Source organism: Protopterus annectens, chromosome 17.part0, assembly GCF_019279795.1.
Source record: "Protopterus annectens isolate FY-2018-M chromosome 17.part0, PAN1.0, whole genome shotgun sequence".
Lineage (NCBI taxonomy): Eukaryota > Metazoa > Chordata > Ceratodontiformes > Protopteridae > Protopterus > Protopterus annectens.
In genome coordinates this window covers 235,543,523-235,556,717 of record NC_056751.1, presented here as the reverse complement: position 1 = coordinate 235,556,717, position 13,195 = coordinate 235,543,523, and the positions used below count along the sequence as shown (strand labels likewise).

At 42.7% G+C, this 13,195-nt stretch overlaps 1 protein-coding gene across 1 annotated transcript in view; it reads left to right on the top strand.

The window, feature by feature from the left end:
* The window catches only part of HSD17B4 (hydroxysteroid 17-beta dehydrogenase 4), a 1,616,359-nt gene that overhangs the window by 406,262 nt on the left and 1,196,902 nt on the right, over positions 1-13,195 (top strand). Inside the window, exon 7 of the mRNA XM_044059338.1 lies at positions 11,745-11,829. Coding sequence (XP_043915273.1) covers positions 11,745-11,829 — 85 coding nt within the window. The remainder of the gene's footprint in view (positions 1-11,744; positions 11,830-13,195) is intronic.

Below are 13,195 nucleotides of genomic sequence, written 5' to 3'. Positions count from 1 at the left end.
GCCACCGATAACCGAGGCCACACAGGCCATGGCTGAATCGGCTACAGAAATTACTACTGCAGAAGCAGGCACCGAGGATTTGTCAGACACTATTCCTTTAGACATCTCTACTCCTGCACGTGGGGCTGCTAGACCCCCTGCTTCTATGTCTATCAAGGCCTTTTCTAGGGCTAAAGCAGCCAAAATTTCTAAGACTTTGCCTACAAAAGCTCCCTCTCACAGGCCTACCTCTAGTTCCCAGATTCTCAGCCTGGCTGAGGATCTTATTACTTTGATCAGGGGATCCCAGCCTCACCCAGATAGGGCCTCTCAACCTCTTCCAGATAAGTGGACTAGGACTGAACCACCTGAACCTCTCTCTACAGACTATTCCTCCGATGGCTCAGATATTTCAGACCATCAGGAAGGCCCATATTCACCTTATGAGGATTCTGATGCAGAAGACTCCATTCCTTCTGCCTCCCCTCCTGAAGAATTTTCTTTTGGGGAAACCCTACACTCTGTGAGGGAACACTTCCAATGGCAGGGCCAGGATTTTTCAGATTCAAGGAAAAGGCTAAGGACCTTTTTACATTTACCACAGCATAGGCCTTTAGCCATACCTCCTGTACTATCAGTTGTTGATGATGCATATAATGATGCCAGTACTGCCCCTGATTCTCTCCCTCCGGCCCCTGCCAAACCTGACAGATATTACAGGGTCCCGGACACTCACTACCACTTGTATAAGGCTCATGTTGCAGACCCCGAAACCATTTCTCAGGGCCCTAAAGGTGTTGCAGCTGCCTCTGCCAAAAACCCTCTTCCCTCTGAGAGGGAATCTAGAACATTAGAGAGATGGGGTAAAAAGGTTTATACATCTGCTACTCTTTCGGCCAGGGCCTTAAACTGCCAATTTCACATGATTCAGTACCAGGAATTTTTGTTAGACCAGCTAAATAAAAAACTGTCCTCTCCTGAACCTATAGACCGTAAGTCCCTTCAGGATTTGGTACATAACTCTCAGCAGGTCAGTAATCATTTTTTAAAATGTGGCTATGATGCACTGGAGGCTTCTTTTAGATCAGCTATGACTGGAGCAGTGATTCGAAGGCATGCCTGGTTAAAAGAGCAATCCTTACCAGACCATGTTAAGTCAAAACTCCTAGATGCTCCTATGGAGAAACAAAGTTTGTTTGGCTCCCCTGCACAGGAGGTTCTAAAGAAAGTGGAAGAAAAAGCAAAATCTGTCCAAACAGTCAAGGATTTTTTGCAGGTCCAACCACCGAGGTTTAGCAGAAATTGGCCTTCGAAGAATTGGTCCTTTCCAGACACCTCCAGAGCACAGAGAGGCAAAAATAGATGCCCAAGAGGCAAAGGTCAATCTAGGAGTGCCTACAGGGGTTGTCAATGGCAACCTGCCAACCAGAGAAGTGCTGCCACAGCTACGACTACAACCACTTCCACTGGACAGACACAATGACTTGGCTCTGATTCCGCCTACCAGGGAACAACTGGAAGCACCCTTGGGCGGAAAGCTAGCCTTATTTTCAGACAACTGGCATTGCATTACAGGAGACAAATGGACTTTACAAACAATAGACAAGGGCTACAGGTTTCACTTCCACACTCTACCAAAAAAGAGAGGAATGCCAAACCTTCCACCAAGCCAAAAAACAGAGGCTCTAAAACAAATCATCAACTTACTAAGGATGAGAGCAATAGAAAAGGTACCATCTATGGAACAAGGCCAAGGATTTTACTCCAGACTATTCCTTGTACCAAGAAAATAAAATAAATGGAGACCTATTCTCGACTTGTCCGCACTGAACACATACCTCATTGTTCCAAAATTCAAAATGCTGACCCTCCAGCAACTTCTTCCCATGTTGGGCAAGGAGTCTTGGCTGGTGACTCTAGATCTCAAGGAGGCATACCTGCACGTCCCTATACGACCAGATTGCAGAAGACACCTCAGATTTCTTGCAGGATCAGAGCATTATCAATTCTCAGCATTGCCCTTTGGCTTATCTACTGCGCCCAGAGTATTCACGAAATGCCTGGCATCAGTAATTGCTCATTGCAGGCTTCAGGGAATTCAAATTTACCCGTACCTGGACGACTGCCTAATACAAGCGGACAACAAGACAAAATTAACAAAAGATTTGACCAATGTCATACAACTGTTGCAAGCCTTGGGATACACAGTCAACATTCAAAAGTCAAGGCTAGTACCATCCCAAAGGATAACATTTTTGGGTGCAGAACTGGATACAACAACTCAGATGGCTTTTCTCACAGAGGAAAAACAAAAGCAACTACCAGTCTATTTCATGGCATTAACAACACAAACTCAGCTTACTGCAAGGAAAATCCTGCAAGCCCTGGGTTACATGGCATCCTGCATAATATTGATTCCACATGCCAGGTTGCATATGAGGAAGTTGCAATGGTACCTAAGGAATGTATGGTCTCAACACAAGCACAGTCTAGAAGCCCAGATTCCAATTATCCCATGCCTGAAAAAAGAATTCCTGTGGTGGGCTCAGGCCTGTCAGATAAACAGAGGACTGCCTTTCCACAAACCACATCCAAGCCAGACCATCACCACGGATGCCTCAGACCTAGGCTGGGGGGCGCACATGGAAGACAAGTGCATACAAGGCCTATGGTCCCAAAACCAGCAGAATCTACACATAAATCTAAAGGAGATGCTGGCAGTGAAACATGCAATCCAGGCATTCAGACCATTCCTCCAACAAGGTCACCTGCTGATAAGGACGGACAATACCACAGTGATGTGGTACATCAACAAACAGGGAGGTACACACTCATACCCTCTATGCCGGATGGCAATGGACCTGTGGAATTTGGCCCTGGATCTCAACATTCAACTGCAGGCCAGATTTGTACCAGGAAAAGAAAATTCACTAGCAGATACCTTAAGCAGAACTACCACGGATGCTCACGAATGGATGCTGCATCCAGATATCTTCAAAACCATAGCAAACAAATGGGGAATGCCAGAGATAGACCTGTTCGCCTCCCCACACAACCACCAATTGAAGAAATTCTGCTCAAGAGTATACCACCCACTTGCCTGGAGGGTGGACTCCCTTTCCTTCAGCTGGAAAAACCTGACAGCATATGCATTTCCACCTCTTCCTTTGATGTACAAAGTCCTACTGAAGATCAGAGAGGAACAGCCAAAGGTAATCCTGATAGCTCCAGACTGGCCAAGACAACATTGGTACCCGCTACTGAAAAGCATGTCTCGGGCACACTCATGGCCTCTACCTCTATGTCCATTACTTCTAACTCAGAACAACTATAAGACCCTGCATCCAAACTTGAAAATACTGCAGCTAACTGCTTGGAATATTGCATAAAATAAAATCAACCAGATTTGTCTCAGAGGGTTAAGGACATTATCCTGGAGGCTCGAAGACCCGCCACAAGGAAAACATATTCAGCCAAATGGAAAAGATTCCTCATTTGGAGTGCAGCAAAGGGAGAAAATGTCTCATTGGCAAACATAGCACACATCCTGGAATACTTAGCAGAACTGTTCCACAATGGCCTATCCTACTCCTCCATTAAGATTCATGCATCAGCAATTTCAGCAGAGTACAACATGGATCCGCCTGTCTTCTCTCATCCTCTACTCAGGCAGTTCTTGAGAGGAATCAAAAACGTAAAGCCTCCAAGGAAACCACCTCTACCTGCATGGGATCTCAACTTTGTGCTGGAAAAATTAACACTTCCCCCTTTTGAACCAGCAGCAACAGCAGACTTACAGTACTTATCTTGGAAAACTGCATTCCTGCTAGCAATCACTTCAGCAAGAAGGGTATCTGAATTACAGGCATTAATGGCAGTCCAGCCTTTCCTTATCTTCCATCAGGACAGAGTGTCTCTGAGAACTAATCCTACTTTTATGCCAAAGGTGGTCTCCAGGGTATCATTGAACCAAGCTATTCATTTACCTACTTTTTTCTCCAACCCATAGAACAGGGGAGAAAGACTACTACACACCTTGGATGTGCACAGACAATTGCGCTACTATCTGGACAGAACTAAGGTCAGCAGAAAAACAGACCAGCTTCTGGTAGCATATGCAACAGGAGTGCAAGGAAAAGCAATTTCAAAACAGACAATCTCAAAATGGATAGGAAATTGCATTAGATTCTGCTACTCTTTTCATGGAAAGACAACTCCTGAAAATATCAGGCCTCACTCCACAAGAGCTACAGCCACCACTACAGCTTTCCTACGAGGAGTGGCTACCAAAGACATTTTAGAAGCTGCTACTTGGAGCTCCGTGCATACATTTGCCAAGCATTATAATCTTCCTTTATACTCCAGATCCCGAGCAGGTTTTGCAACTGCTGTTTTGCAAGGGATCTTAACTACACCATCATTATCTTAGTGCCTCCTCCCCCAGTTTGGCTGTGGTATTCTACCCATATGTTAGGACTGCAGATGCATCCTTGAAGGACATAGTACAGTTTTGTACCTACCATAAATGTAGATGTCCGATAGGTATGCATCTGCAGTCAGGATTACCCACCCTCCTTCCCCTCTGTGGTATTCCTAGGGTACTTACCCCACTTTTAGCTAGCTGGGGGAATCTATTATGGTGTATTTGTTTGTATGTATATATATGTATATATATTTTACTCTCTACTGTTTGGAATTATCTGCATTTATCCAAATTTAGCCTTCTTAAAGGGCACCTGGCATCTGGGGCAAGAAACACTGAGGAAAATGGCGTCGGCTGATGCCTTTATACCCCAGCAGCTGTGACGTCGGGTGAAGTGCGACATCAGCCGAGGCCAGACCCAGACTTTGGAATCCGGCCGACCGAAGGGCTGCCTGAGGCAGGACAACCCATATGTTAGGACTGCAGATGCATACCTATCAGACATCTACATTTATGGTAGGTACAAAACTGTACTTTTTCGAGTTTCAGAACCAAAGTCTTCAACCTAAAGCTAAGTACCCCGTTGGGGAAACTTTTTCTTGCTCCTTACCGATGTCAGTAAAAGTTAATAATTGTATGTGTGAAGCAAATACCTCATAAGGATTTTCATTTGTGCTGTATTCCTTGCCTAGGCCCCTGACCACAACGTGCCTTGCTGTCAGTTTTGTGCTAAATTAATCAATGCACTATTAAGTTTCGGTATATTTTTGCTTCAAAATATTTTGTCTCAAGATTTAACTATCCAGAAATGTTGTCGGTTAGCAATCCGACTACCAGAACACACAACAAACGCAAAGAAAATGACAGAGACAAAATGTCAAGGTCCAAAACCGAAGACGAAGCTTCTTCTAAGCCAGTCGCCGGTTCACTGATATTCAGTGAGGCGCTTTCGCAGCCCCTGATACCCGCTACTTTTGATTCGCAGGCCTCTACTGAGACCCATTTGGAGTGCTGTATGCTGCGAGATACTTTTAAGTACTGAACCCGTGGATGTTTCTACCTTAGATGGGTCCGGAGCTGCTGAGCAGGCACGGCTTCTGAGGGTGTTTTCAGGCCTAAAGATTTGTATATTAAACCAACGCCATCTTCAAAACCTAGGCCAAAATCACCTTCTGTGTCTAAAAAAATGATGCTTGGGTCACGTGCACAGGCCCCTATGCCTAAAAAACAAATGATCAAAATGGCTGAGGATTTAATTACCTTGATCAGGGGTTCCCATCCCCCTCCTGCTAATAGGCGTAGGCAAGGCACTGACTATGAATCATCAGATCAGGTTTCTATTTCTTCTGATTCCTCTTCTGATCAGGAATTATCTATTCCACCTTATGAGGACTCTGATGCAGAAGATTCCATCTCTTCTGCTTCTCCTCCTGAGGATTTTTCTTTTGGAGAAACTTTGCATACCTTAAGGGAACACTTTTACTGGGAGAGTCAGGATTTCTCAGACTCTAAAACGAGGCTTAGGGATTTCCTTCTTCTTCCTCAGCATAGGCCTTTGGCTATACCTCCTGTTCTGGACATTGTTGATGACGTTTTCTCAGAATCCAGCATGGCTCCTGATTCCCTGCCTCCGGCTCCTAGTAAGCCAGACAGATTGATTGATTGATTGATTGATTAATTAATTAATTAATTGATTAATCAATTAATTAATTAATTAAATTAATTTTACTTAATTAATTTTAGTGCTAGGCTAACTGCCCTTGCAAGTCATTTTAAGCCTAGCCAATTATCCCTTGTGAGACTCAAACCCTGCAACTTGTGTTTGTAAGGCAAACACCTTACCCTTTAGGTCACCCTCCTAACCCAAATATTACAAGGTTCCTGACTCCCACAAATTCCTCTTTAAAAACCCTACTGCTGACCCTGAAACCATTTCTCAAGGTCCCAAGGGTGGAAAGGCTTTTACTGCTAAAAATCCTACCCCTTCTGATAGAGACTCCAGGGAGCTGGATAGATGGGGTAATAAGGTTTACACATCTGCAACCTTGGCAATCAGGGCTTTAAACTGTCAATTTCATATGCTTAAATATCAGCAGCATGTCATGGGCTTACTTAAACAGAAAATGATGTTGATTTCTGACTGTGTGGACAGTTAAGAGTTGCAGGATTTATTGCATTCAGCTGAACAAGTTGGAAAGCATACTTTGCAATGTGGTTTTGATTCCTTGGAGGCCTCTTGCAGGGCCGCTGTAACTGGATGTGTGATAAGAAGGCATGCTTGGCTCAAGGAGCAAAATCTGCCTGATCACGTTAAAGCAAAATTGTTGGATGCTCCTTTACAACAGGACAGTCTATTTGGTAATAAGGCAGAAGAAGTTTTGAAAAAGATGGAAGATAAAGTTAAATCTATGCAAACTGTAAAAGATTTCTTACAAGTGCATCCACCCAGGTTCAGTAGGCACTGGCCTGCTAAGAATTGGTCCTTTCCAGTACCCACCAGAGCCACCCAGGTCAAACCCAGACACTCCAAAGGCTCCAGGTTTCAGTCATAAGGAACTTATAGAACAAAACAATGGGGTGCCTCCACCTCCAAATCTGGAAGTAACAAGGCACCTTCCTATGGTAAACAGTCTCAATGACTTCCCTCTGCAATCACCAAGCACTTATCTTTTGGCCGCCCCTTTGGGGGGATAACTGGCACTTCATGCAAGAAATTAGCAACTAATTACCCAAGACAATTGGGTTTTAAATATAGCATCCCAGGGATACAGATTTCATTTCCGCACATTGCCAATGCCAAACGGATGGCCAGATCTGCCTCCAAATCAGTGGGCAGAGGCTCAGAAACAAGTTATGTCCTTCATGAATATGGGGGCTATTTAACCAGTACCAGAAAAGGAAAAGGGACAAGGTTTTTATTCACTTTTCCTGGTACCCAGAAAAGACAAATCACGGCGTCCAATTCTGGACTTATCCATTCTGAATACATTTTTGGACATTCCAAAATTCAAGATGCTGACTCTACAACAGTTACTGCCTATGCCAGGTAAGGATGCCTGGCTGGTAACACTAGACTTAAAAGAGGCTTACCTGCATATCCTAATCAGGGAATCTTGCAGAAGATACCTCCACTTCAAAGTAGGCTATTTGCATTACCAGTTCTCTGCACTGCCCTATGGCTTATCTACTGCACCCAGGGTCTTCACAAAGTGCCTGGCACCAGTAATTGCATTTTGCAGACAAAGAAACATTCAAAGTTATCCTTACCTGGACGATTGTCTAATTCAGGCAGAAAACAGGGACACTCTTCTAAAACATCTGGCGTTTGTGAAAAGGCTTCTAACTTGTCTAGGGTACATCATAAACAAAAAGAAATCACAACTGGTACCCTCTCAAACAATTACATTCCTGGGTGCAAGCTTGAATACAACTGCCCAAATGACTTACCTTACGCCAGAAAAACAAATTCAATTAATGACTTACTTCAATCAAGTGGCCACAAAAACCCAGCTGTCTGCAAGACAAATGCTGCAGGCCTTAGGGTTCATGGTTTCCTGCATTCTAATAATTCCATATGCAAGACTGCATATGAGGAAACTTCAGTGGTGCCTAAAAAGCTTATGGAGTCAACATTGTCACAGCCTGGAAACAATGATTCCTATCATTCCTTGCCTGCAGCAAGAGTTTCTATGGTGGGCAGAGGCCTGTCACCTAAACAAGGGACTATCATTCATTCCACCCCCTGCCACCCGGACCCTGACTACAGACTCATCAGATTATGCTTGGGGAGTGCATCTGTGAGGGAGATGCATTCAGGGCTAATGGAGCCCAAATCAAATGCACCTACATATCAACCAGAAAGAGATGCTAGCTGTACAGAATGCTCTGACAGCCTTCAAAGACTATCTTCATCCAGGTCAACTACTGATAAAGAAAGACAACACCGCAGTCATGTGGTACATAATCAAGCAGGGGGGGTACCCATTCCTACCCCCTTTGCGACTAGCCTTGGCTTTGTGGAATATGGCCTTGACTTATCAGTTACATCTACAAGCTCAATTCCTGCCAGGAAAGCAAAATACTCTGGCAGACGAACTAAGCAGAAATCTTAAGGACCCACACAAATGGAAACTGGATCCACAAATCTTCAGCATGTTGACACGCAAATGGGGGAGCCCAGACATGGATCTTTTTGCCTCACCCCAAAACTATCAGTTGGACAAATTCTGCACAAGCATTCATCTCAAAAAGGCTTGGAAAGTGGATGCTCTATCCTTCAGTTGGAAAAATCTATCAGTTTATGCCTTTCACCCTCTGCCTCTGCTCTCCAAGGTTTTACTAAAGGTCAGGCAGGAAAAACCAAAAATGATTCTGATTGCTCCAGACTGTCCTCGCCAACACTGGTACCCGCTCCTACGCAATATGTCCCACCTTCCTCCATGGTACCTGCCTCAGACTCCTTATCTACTATCTCAGCAGAACTATCAAATTCTGCACACTCGGCTCCAAACTCAATCTTGCAGCATGGCTAATCAACTAATTTCACCAGTTACATCTCTCAGCAAACCTGTGATGGATGTCATTTTGGAGGCTAGAAGGCCTAGTACTAGAAAATCTTATGCTGATAAATGGAAAAGATTCTTTGCCTGGAACCAGGCACAAGGAATAAGCACAGCAATGCCCAATATTCCTCAGATTCTGCAATATTTAACTGAGATGCTTCACAAGGGCCTATCTTTCTCTTCCATAAAATCCATGCCTCTGCCATTTCAGCTCATTACAATACAGAGCCTACCCTCTTTTCTCGTCCTCTGCTAAAGCAATATGTCCGAGGAGCCAAAAAATGTAAGACCCCCCAGGAGAGCACCAACTCCTGCGTGGAACCTCAATTTTGTGTTGAAAAAGCTCACCCTACCTCCTTTTGAGCCAGCTGCTACTGCAGACATAAAATTTCTCTCTTTGAAGACAACTTTTCATTTAGCAGTCACTTCAGCTAGAAGGATTTCAGAACTACAGGCTGTCATGGCAGTGGAGCATTTTATTATCTTTTACCCAGACAGGGTGGAGCTCAGGACCAATCCATCCTTTATGCCTAAAGTGGTGTCTAGTGTGGCTCTTCATCAGACCATTCATCTGCCAACTTTTTTCCCAAATCCACAGAACAAGGGTGAGCGGATTCTGCATTCATTAGATGTACACAGACAACTAAGATTCTACTTAAACAGGACAAAATCTCTAAAAATCTGAGCAATTACTGGTGGCATTTGCTGCAGGGGTAGAGGGAAAGGCTATTTCAAAGCAGACTATTTCAAAATGGATAAGCCATTGTATTCGTTTCTGCTACATGCACCATGGTAAACCTGTTCCCAAGGGGATCAGATCCCATTCCACCAGGGCTGCATCTACTTCTGCAGATTTTCTCAGAGGGGTTCTTACCAGAGACATTCTAGAAGCAGCTACCTGGAGCTCAGTTCATACGTTAACCAAACATTACCATTTACCTCTCTTCTCTAAATCTAGAGCAGGTTTTGCCACTGCTGTCCTGCAGGGCCTTTTAGCTGCTCCTAATGCTCCATCCTCCCAACCATAGCTATGGAATTCTACCCAAATGTAATGAGTGCAGCAGTGAAACACGAAGAACATAGTACAGTTGTGTACACTTAACATAAATGTAGATGTTCGAGTGTATTCACTGTTGCAGTCCGGGTTACCCACCTGCCAGCCCCCCCCTTTTTTTCTTTTACTATACCTCTTCTTTCTTTTACTATGCTCAAAGGCCTTTTTGGTGTGTTTGCTTTTATTTGTGTTCCAAATTACATATATTTATATTTTGCTCCCCATTTGGGGGGCACCTGACATCTGGGGCAAGAAAAACTGATGAAAATGGCGTTGGCTGCATGTTTTATACCTCTGACGACCTGACGTCATGGAAGAAGGGACAGCAAACGACGCAGGACCCAAGACTTTGTTAATCAGGCCGACTGAGGGCAACCTGCCAGCAGATTACCCCAAATGTAATGACTGCAACAGTGAATACACTCGAACATCTACATTTATGGTAAGTGTACACAACTGTACTATACACTTACAGGTAGAAATTCGCTCAGCAACAAAGTCTGAAAAGTACCAGTTAGATAAACACACTATATTTGTAAAGTAAGTATAACATAAACTTCAAATATTCAATTTTCTTTTAACACTTGCTCTGTAACTCTCTTGCACCATGCTAGAGAGAGATGGGGAGGTGAAGGAAGGATTGATGAGGGAGTGAGGTATAAAGCACAATAGAGGGTGGAGCAGTAGAAAGAAGTTACATGTAAATTACCTTAGAAACAAACAATAGGCTCTTTGTAATTAGGCTAGATTACCCCCCCCCCCTCCCCAAGAAGATCATCAAAACAATTATAGTGCAATAGTGGAGCTCTGGAACATTACTGTCTCAGAACTCAAAGTGATTAAATGTAAGGAAGGGAGGCAGTGGGCTGCCAAAAACAGTGAACCAAGCACAGCCAAAGGAGAAAGCACCAATTGGACTGCCGCGGTCCAAGCAATTGGAGCCACCACAGTGGAGAAAGCTCTCTGTTCTAGGCTATATTATTGTTTGGATGGTTATTGTAATAGAGATAATAATCTGGAGGTGGTATCATTAAAAAAGGGAAGGAGCAAACTACATAGAAATAAATGGAATTTTTGAGGACAGTACATGCAGAATAATCTTCTGGAGGAGGAGTGTGCTATAAGGGAAGGCAAGAATTGAGCAATTTCTTTAATGTTGGATTAAGTTATAATTGCTAAAAAGAGCATGAAAATGAAAAATGTTTGCTACAGTTTTTCTTTTCTGTTATTTGTATGTGCACGTATGTCATTGTTTAAAGTGTAACACATTAAGAATGGTGTTTAGGAAAAAGCCCCACTTAAAATTTACAGGTTTAGGACATGTATGGTGAATGATGAGGAGTCCATCAGGTTGCTGGCCAGGGAGGTGTCCACATACACAGTGATTTTATTTCAGTGATATAAACTAATACCTTAGATATAGCTTAGCAATGGTTTGAAAGTATGGGTCTTTGTCATTTCTACTATGTGGACAAAACATTTATCAGATTTTTTTCTAACTGTTTAGACATATTCTAATTTACCATTTCAGGATAGAAAAGATTGCACTTTGGGATGACAGTGGGATATATGAAGAAGCTGGCACATGGGGCCATTAATTTGAAGAATTAAAGCTTTGGTTGACTTTTTACAACAAAAAACTCTTATGTTGGAGCTGTATCTGCTGTTAGAAGTGATTGTATTCAATATGAAGAAATATGATAGTGACTTGTTATTTTATTTTCAGACCTGATCCATAAAGTTCATTTGAGAGGGTCTTTCCTTGTCACAAGAGCAGCATGGAATCACATGAAGAATCAAAAGTTTGGAAGGTAGGAAATTCTATTCTTTTGTAGTATGTAGTTTGATCTATATTTTCTTTTCAGGTTATTGTTCTGGAACTGTAGAAAACTGGTTATTTCAAGCAGTCATGTATTTATGCAAGCAGTATACCTTTGAAGTTGCATTATCTCAAAAAGACTTGTAGTAGCAGTCATGGAAGAAACTCTTTCAAATATATTTTAATTATTCATTAGGAAGTCACTGATACACTATTGTGATGGATAGTACCATTTTCCTAAATACATCCTATTGTAATGCTGCAGTAATACATCATTAATGGGTATCCAGGGTGCTGTGATGTCCTTTGAAAGTCTTCAGTATATGTAGAAATAGACTGATATATTATTTACCTGATGCAGGTTCCACCTTTGGACAGTTCTTGTAGGGATGGTGCAAAGTTGATACACGTTATTCACTTGCTTTACAGTTGCTGTTTTAACAGGCATATAGTTTCAGATAGTATTTTGAGCCCGAGTCCCACCAGTAGAGTGAGATTTCATCAGCTGCATACTGTTTCTAGACACAGTTACAGCCAGTATATGACTATTGCACAGTAACCATCCCTGGTTACTGTATGCACAAGATGGAGGAGTTAGGGTACCTAACATTCTTGCAATATAGCAACATGAAAAGCAGAAGTGTTCCTGTTATGGTGGCGTGGAGTTAAAGCCAGTTTTATAACTGCTTTTCTGATAGTATGTACAAAATTCCAGTTAGTGGGTTACAAATCAGAGGTTATTTAAAATTTGCTTATAAAGCATTTGTTAGCCCGGCACATGAGGAACACTTAAAAATAAGGTAACAGAAATCAGTCAACTGTACTAACCAAACACTTAGCCCATTGAGCCTTGTCTGAACAGGAAGAGTTGGTGTCATCATACCACTCCAAGACTGTGGAGCCAGGAGATAACCAGGCTACATTATAAACAATCCTGTAGGAGATTAGGAAACTAGGTGGCCGAGTTGATGATTTTATGGAGGCTACAACAGAAAAGTTGAAGGAGCATGACTAGGTCTTCTCTGATCATTCAGATTGACTAGAGGAGCTCCAAAAAGAGTTTTATTTAAGTCTAGAACAGAAGCTGCTGCTAAAAAAGGGATAATTGGTAGGACATATAAAATATTGCTTGATAACTAAGAATCAATCAGAGGAGGTTAGAAAAGGTTGAGAAGACAAAGTGGAAAAGCAATTTAAAAAGGAACAATAGAAGTATATTATGTATGGCTTCCACATATGCAATGAACAACAGAAGTATATTATGTATGGCTCCCAAGTATGCAACGAAGTCCAGAAGGTTTAAGATTTCTTCTTGGAAGTGTTTGCATAGGTATCTTTTATACCCCATGCAGACTTCA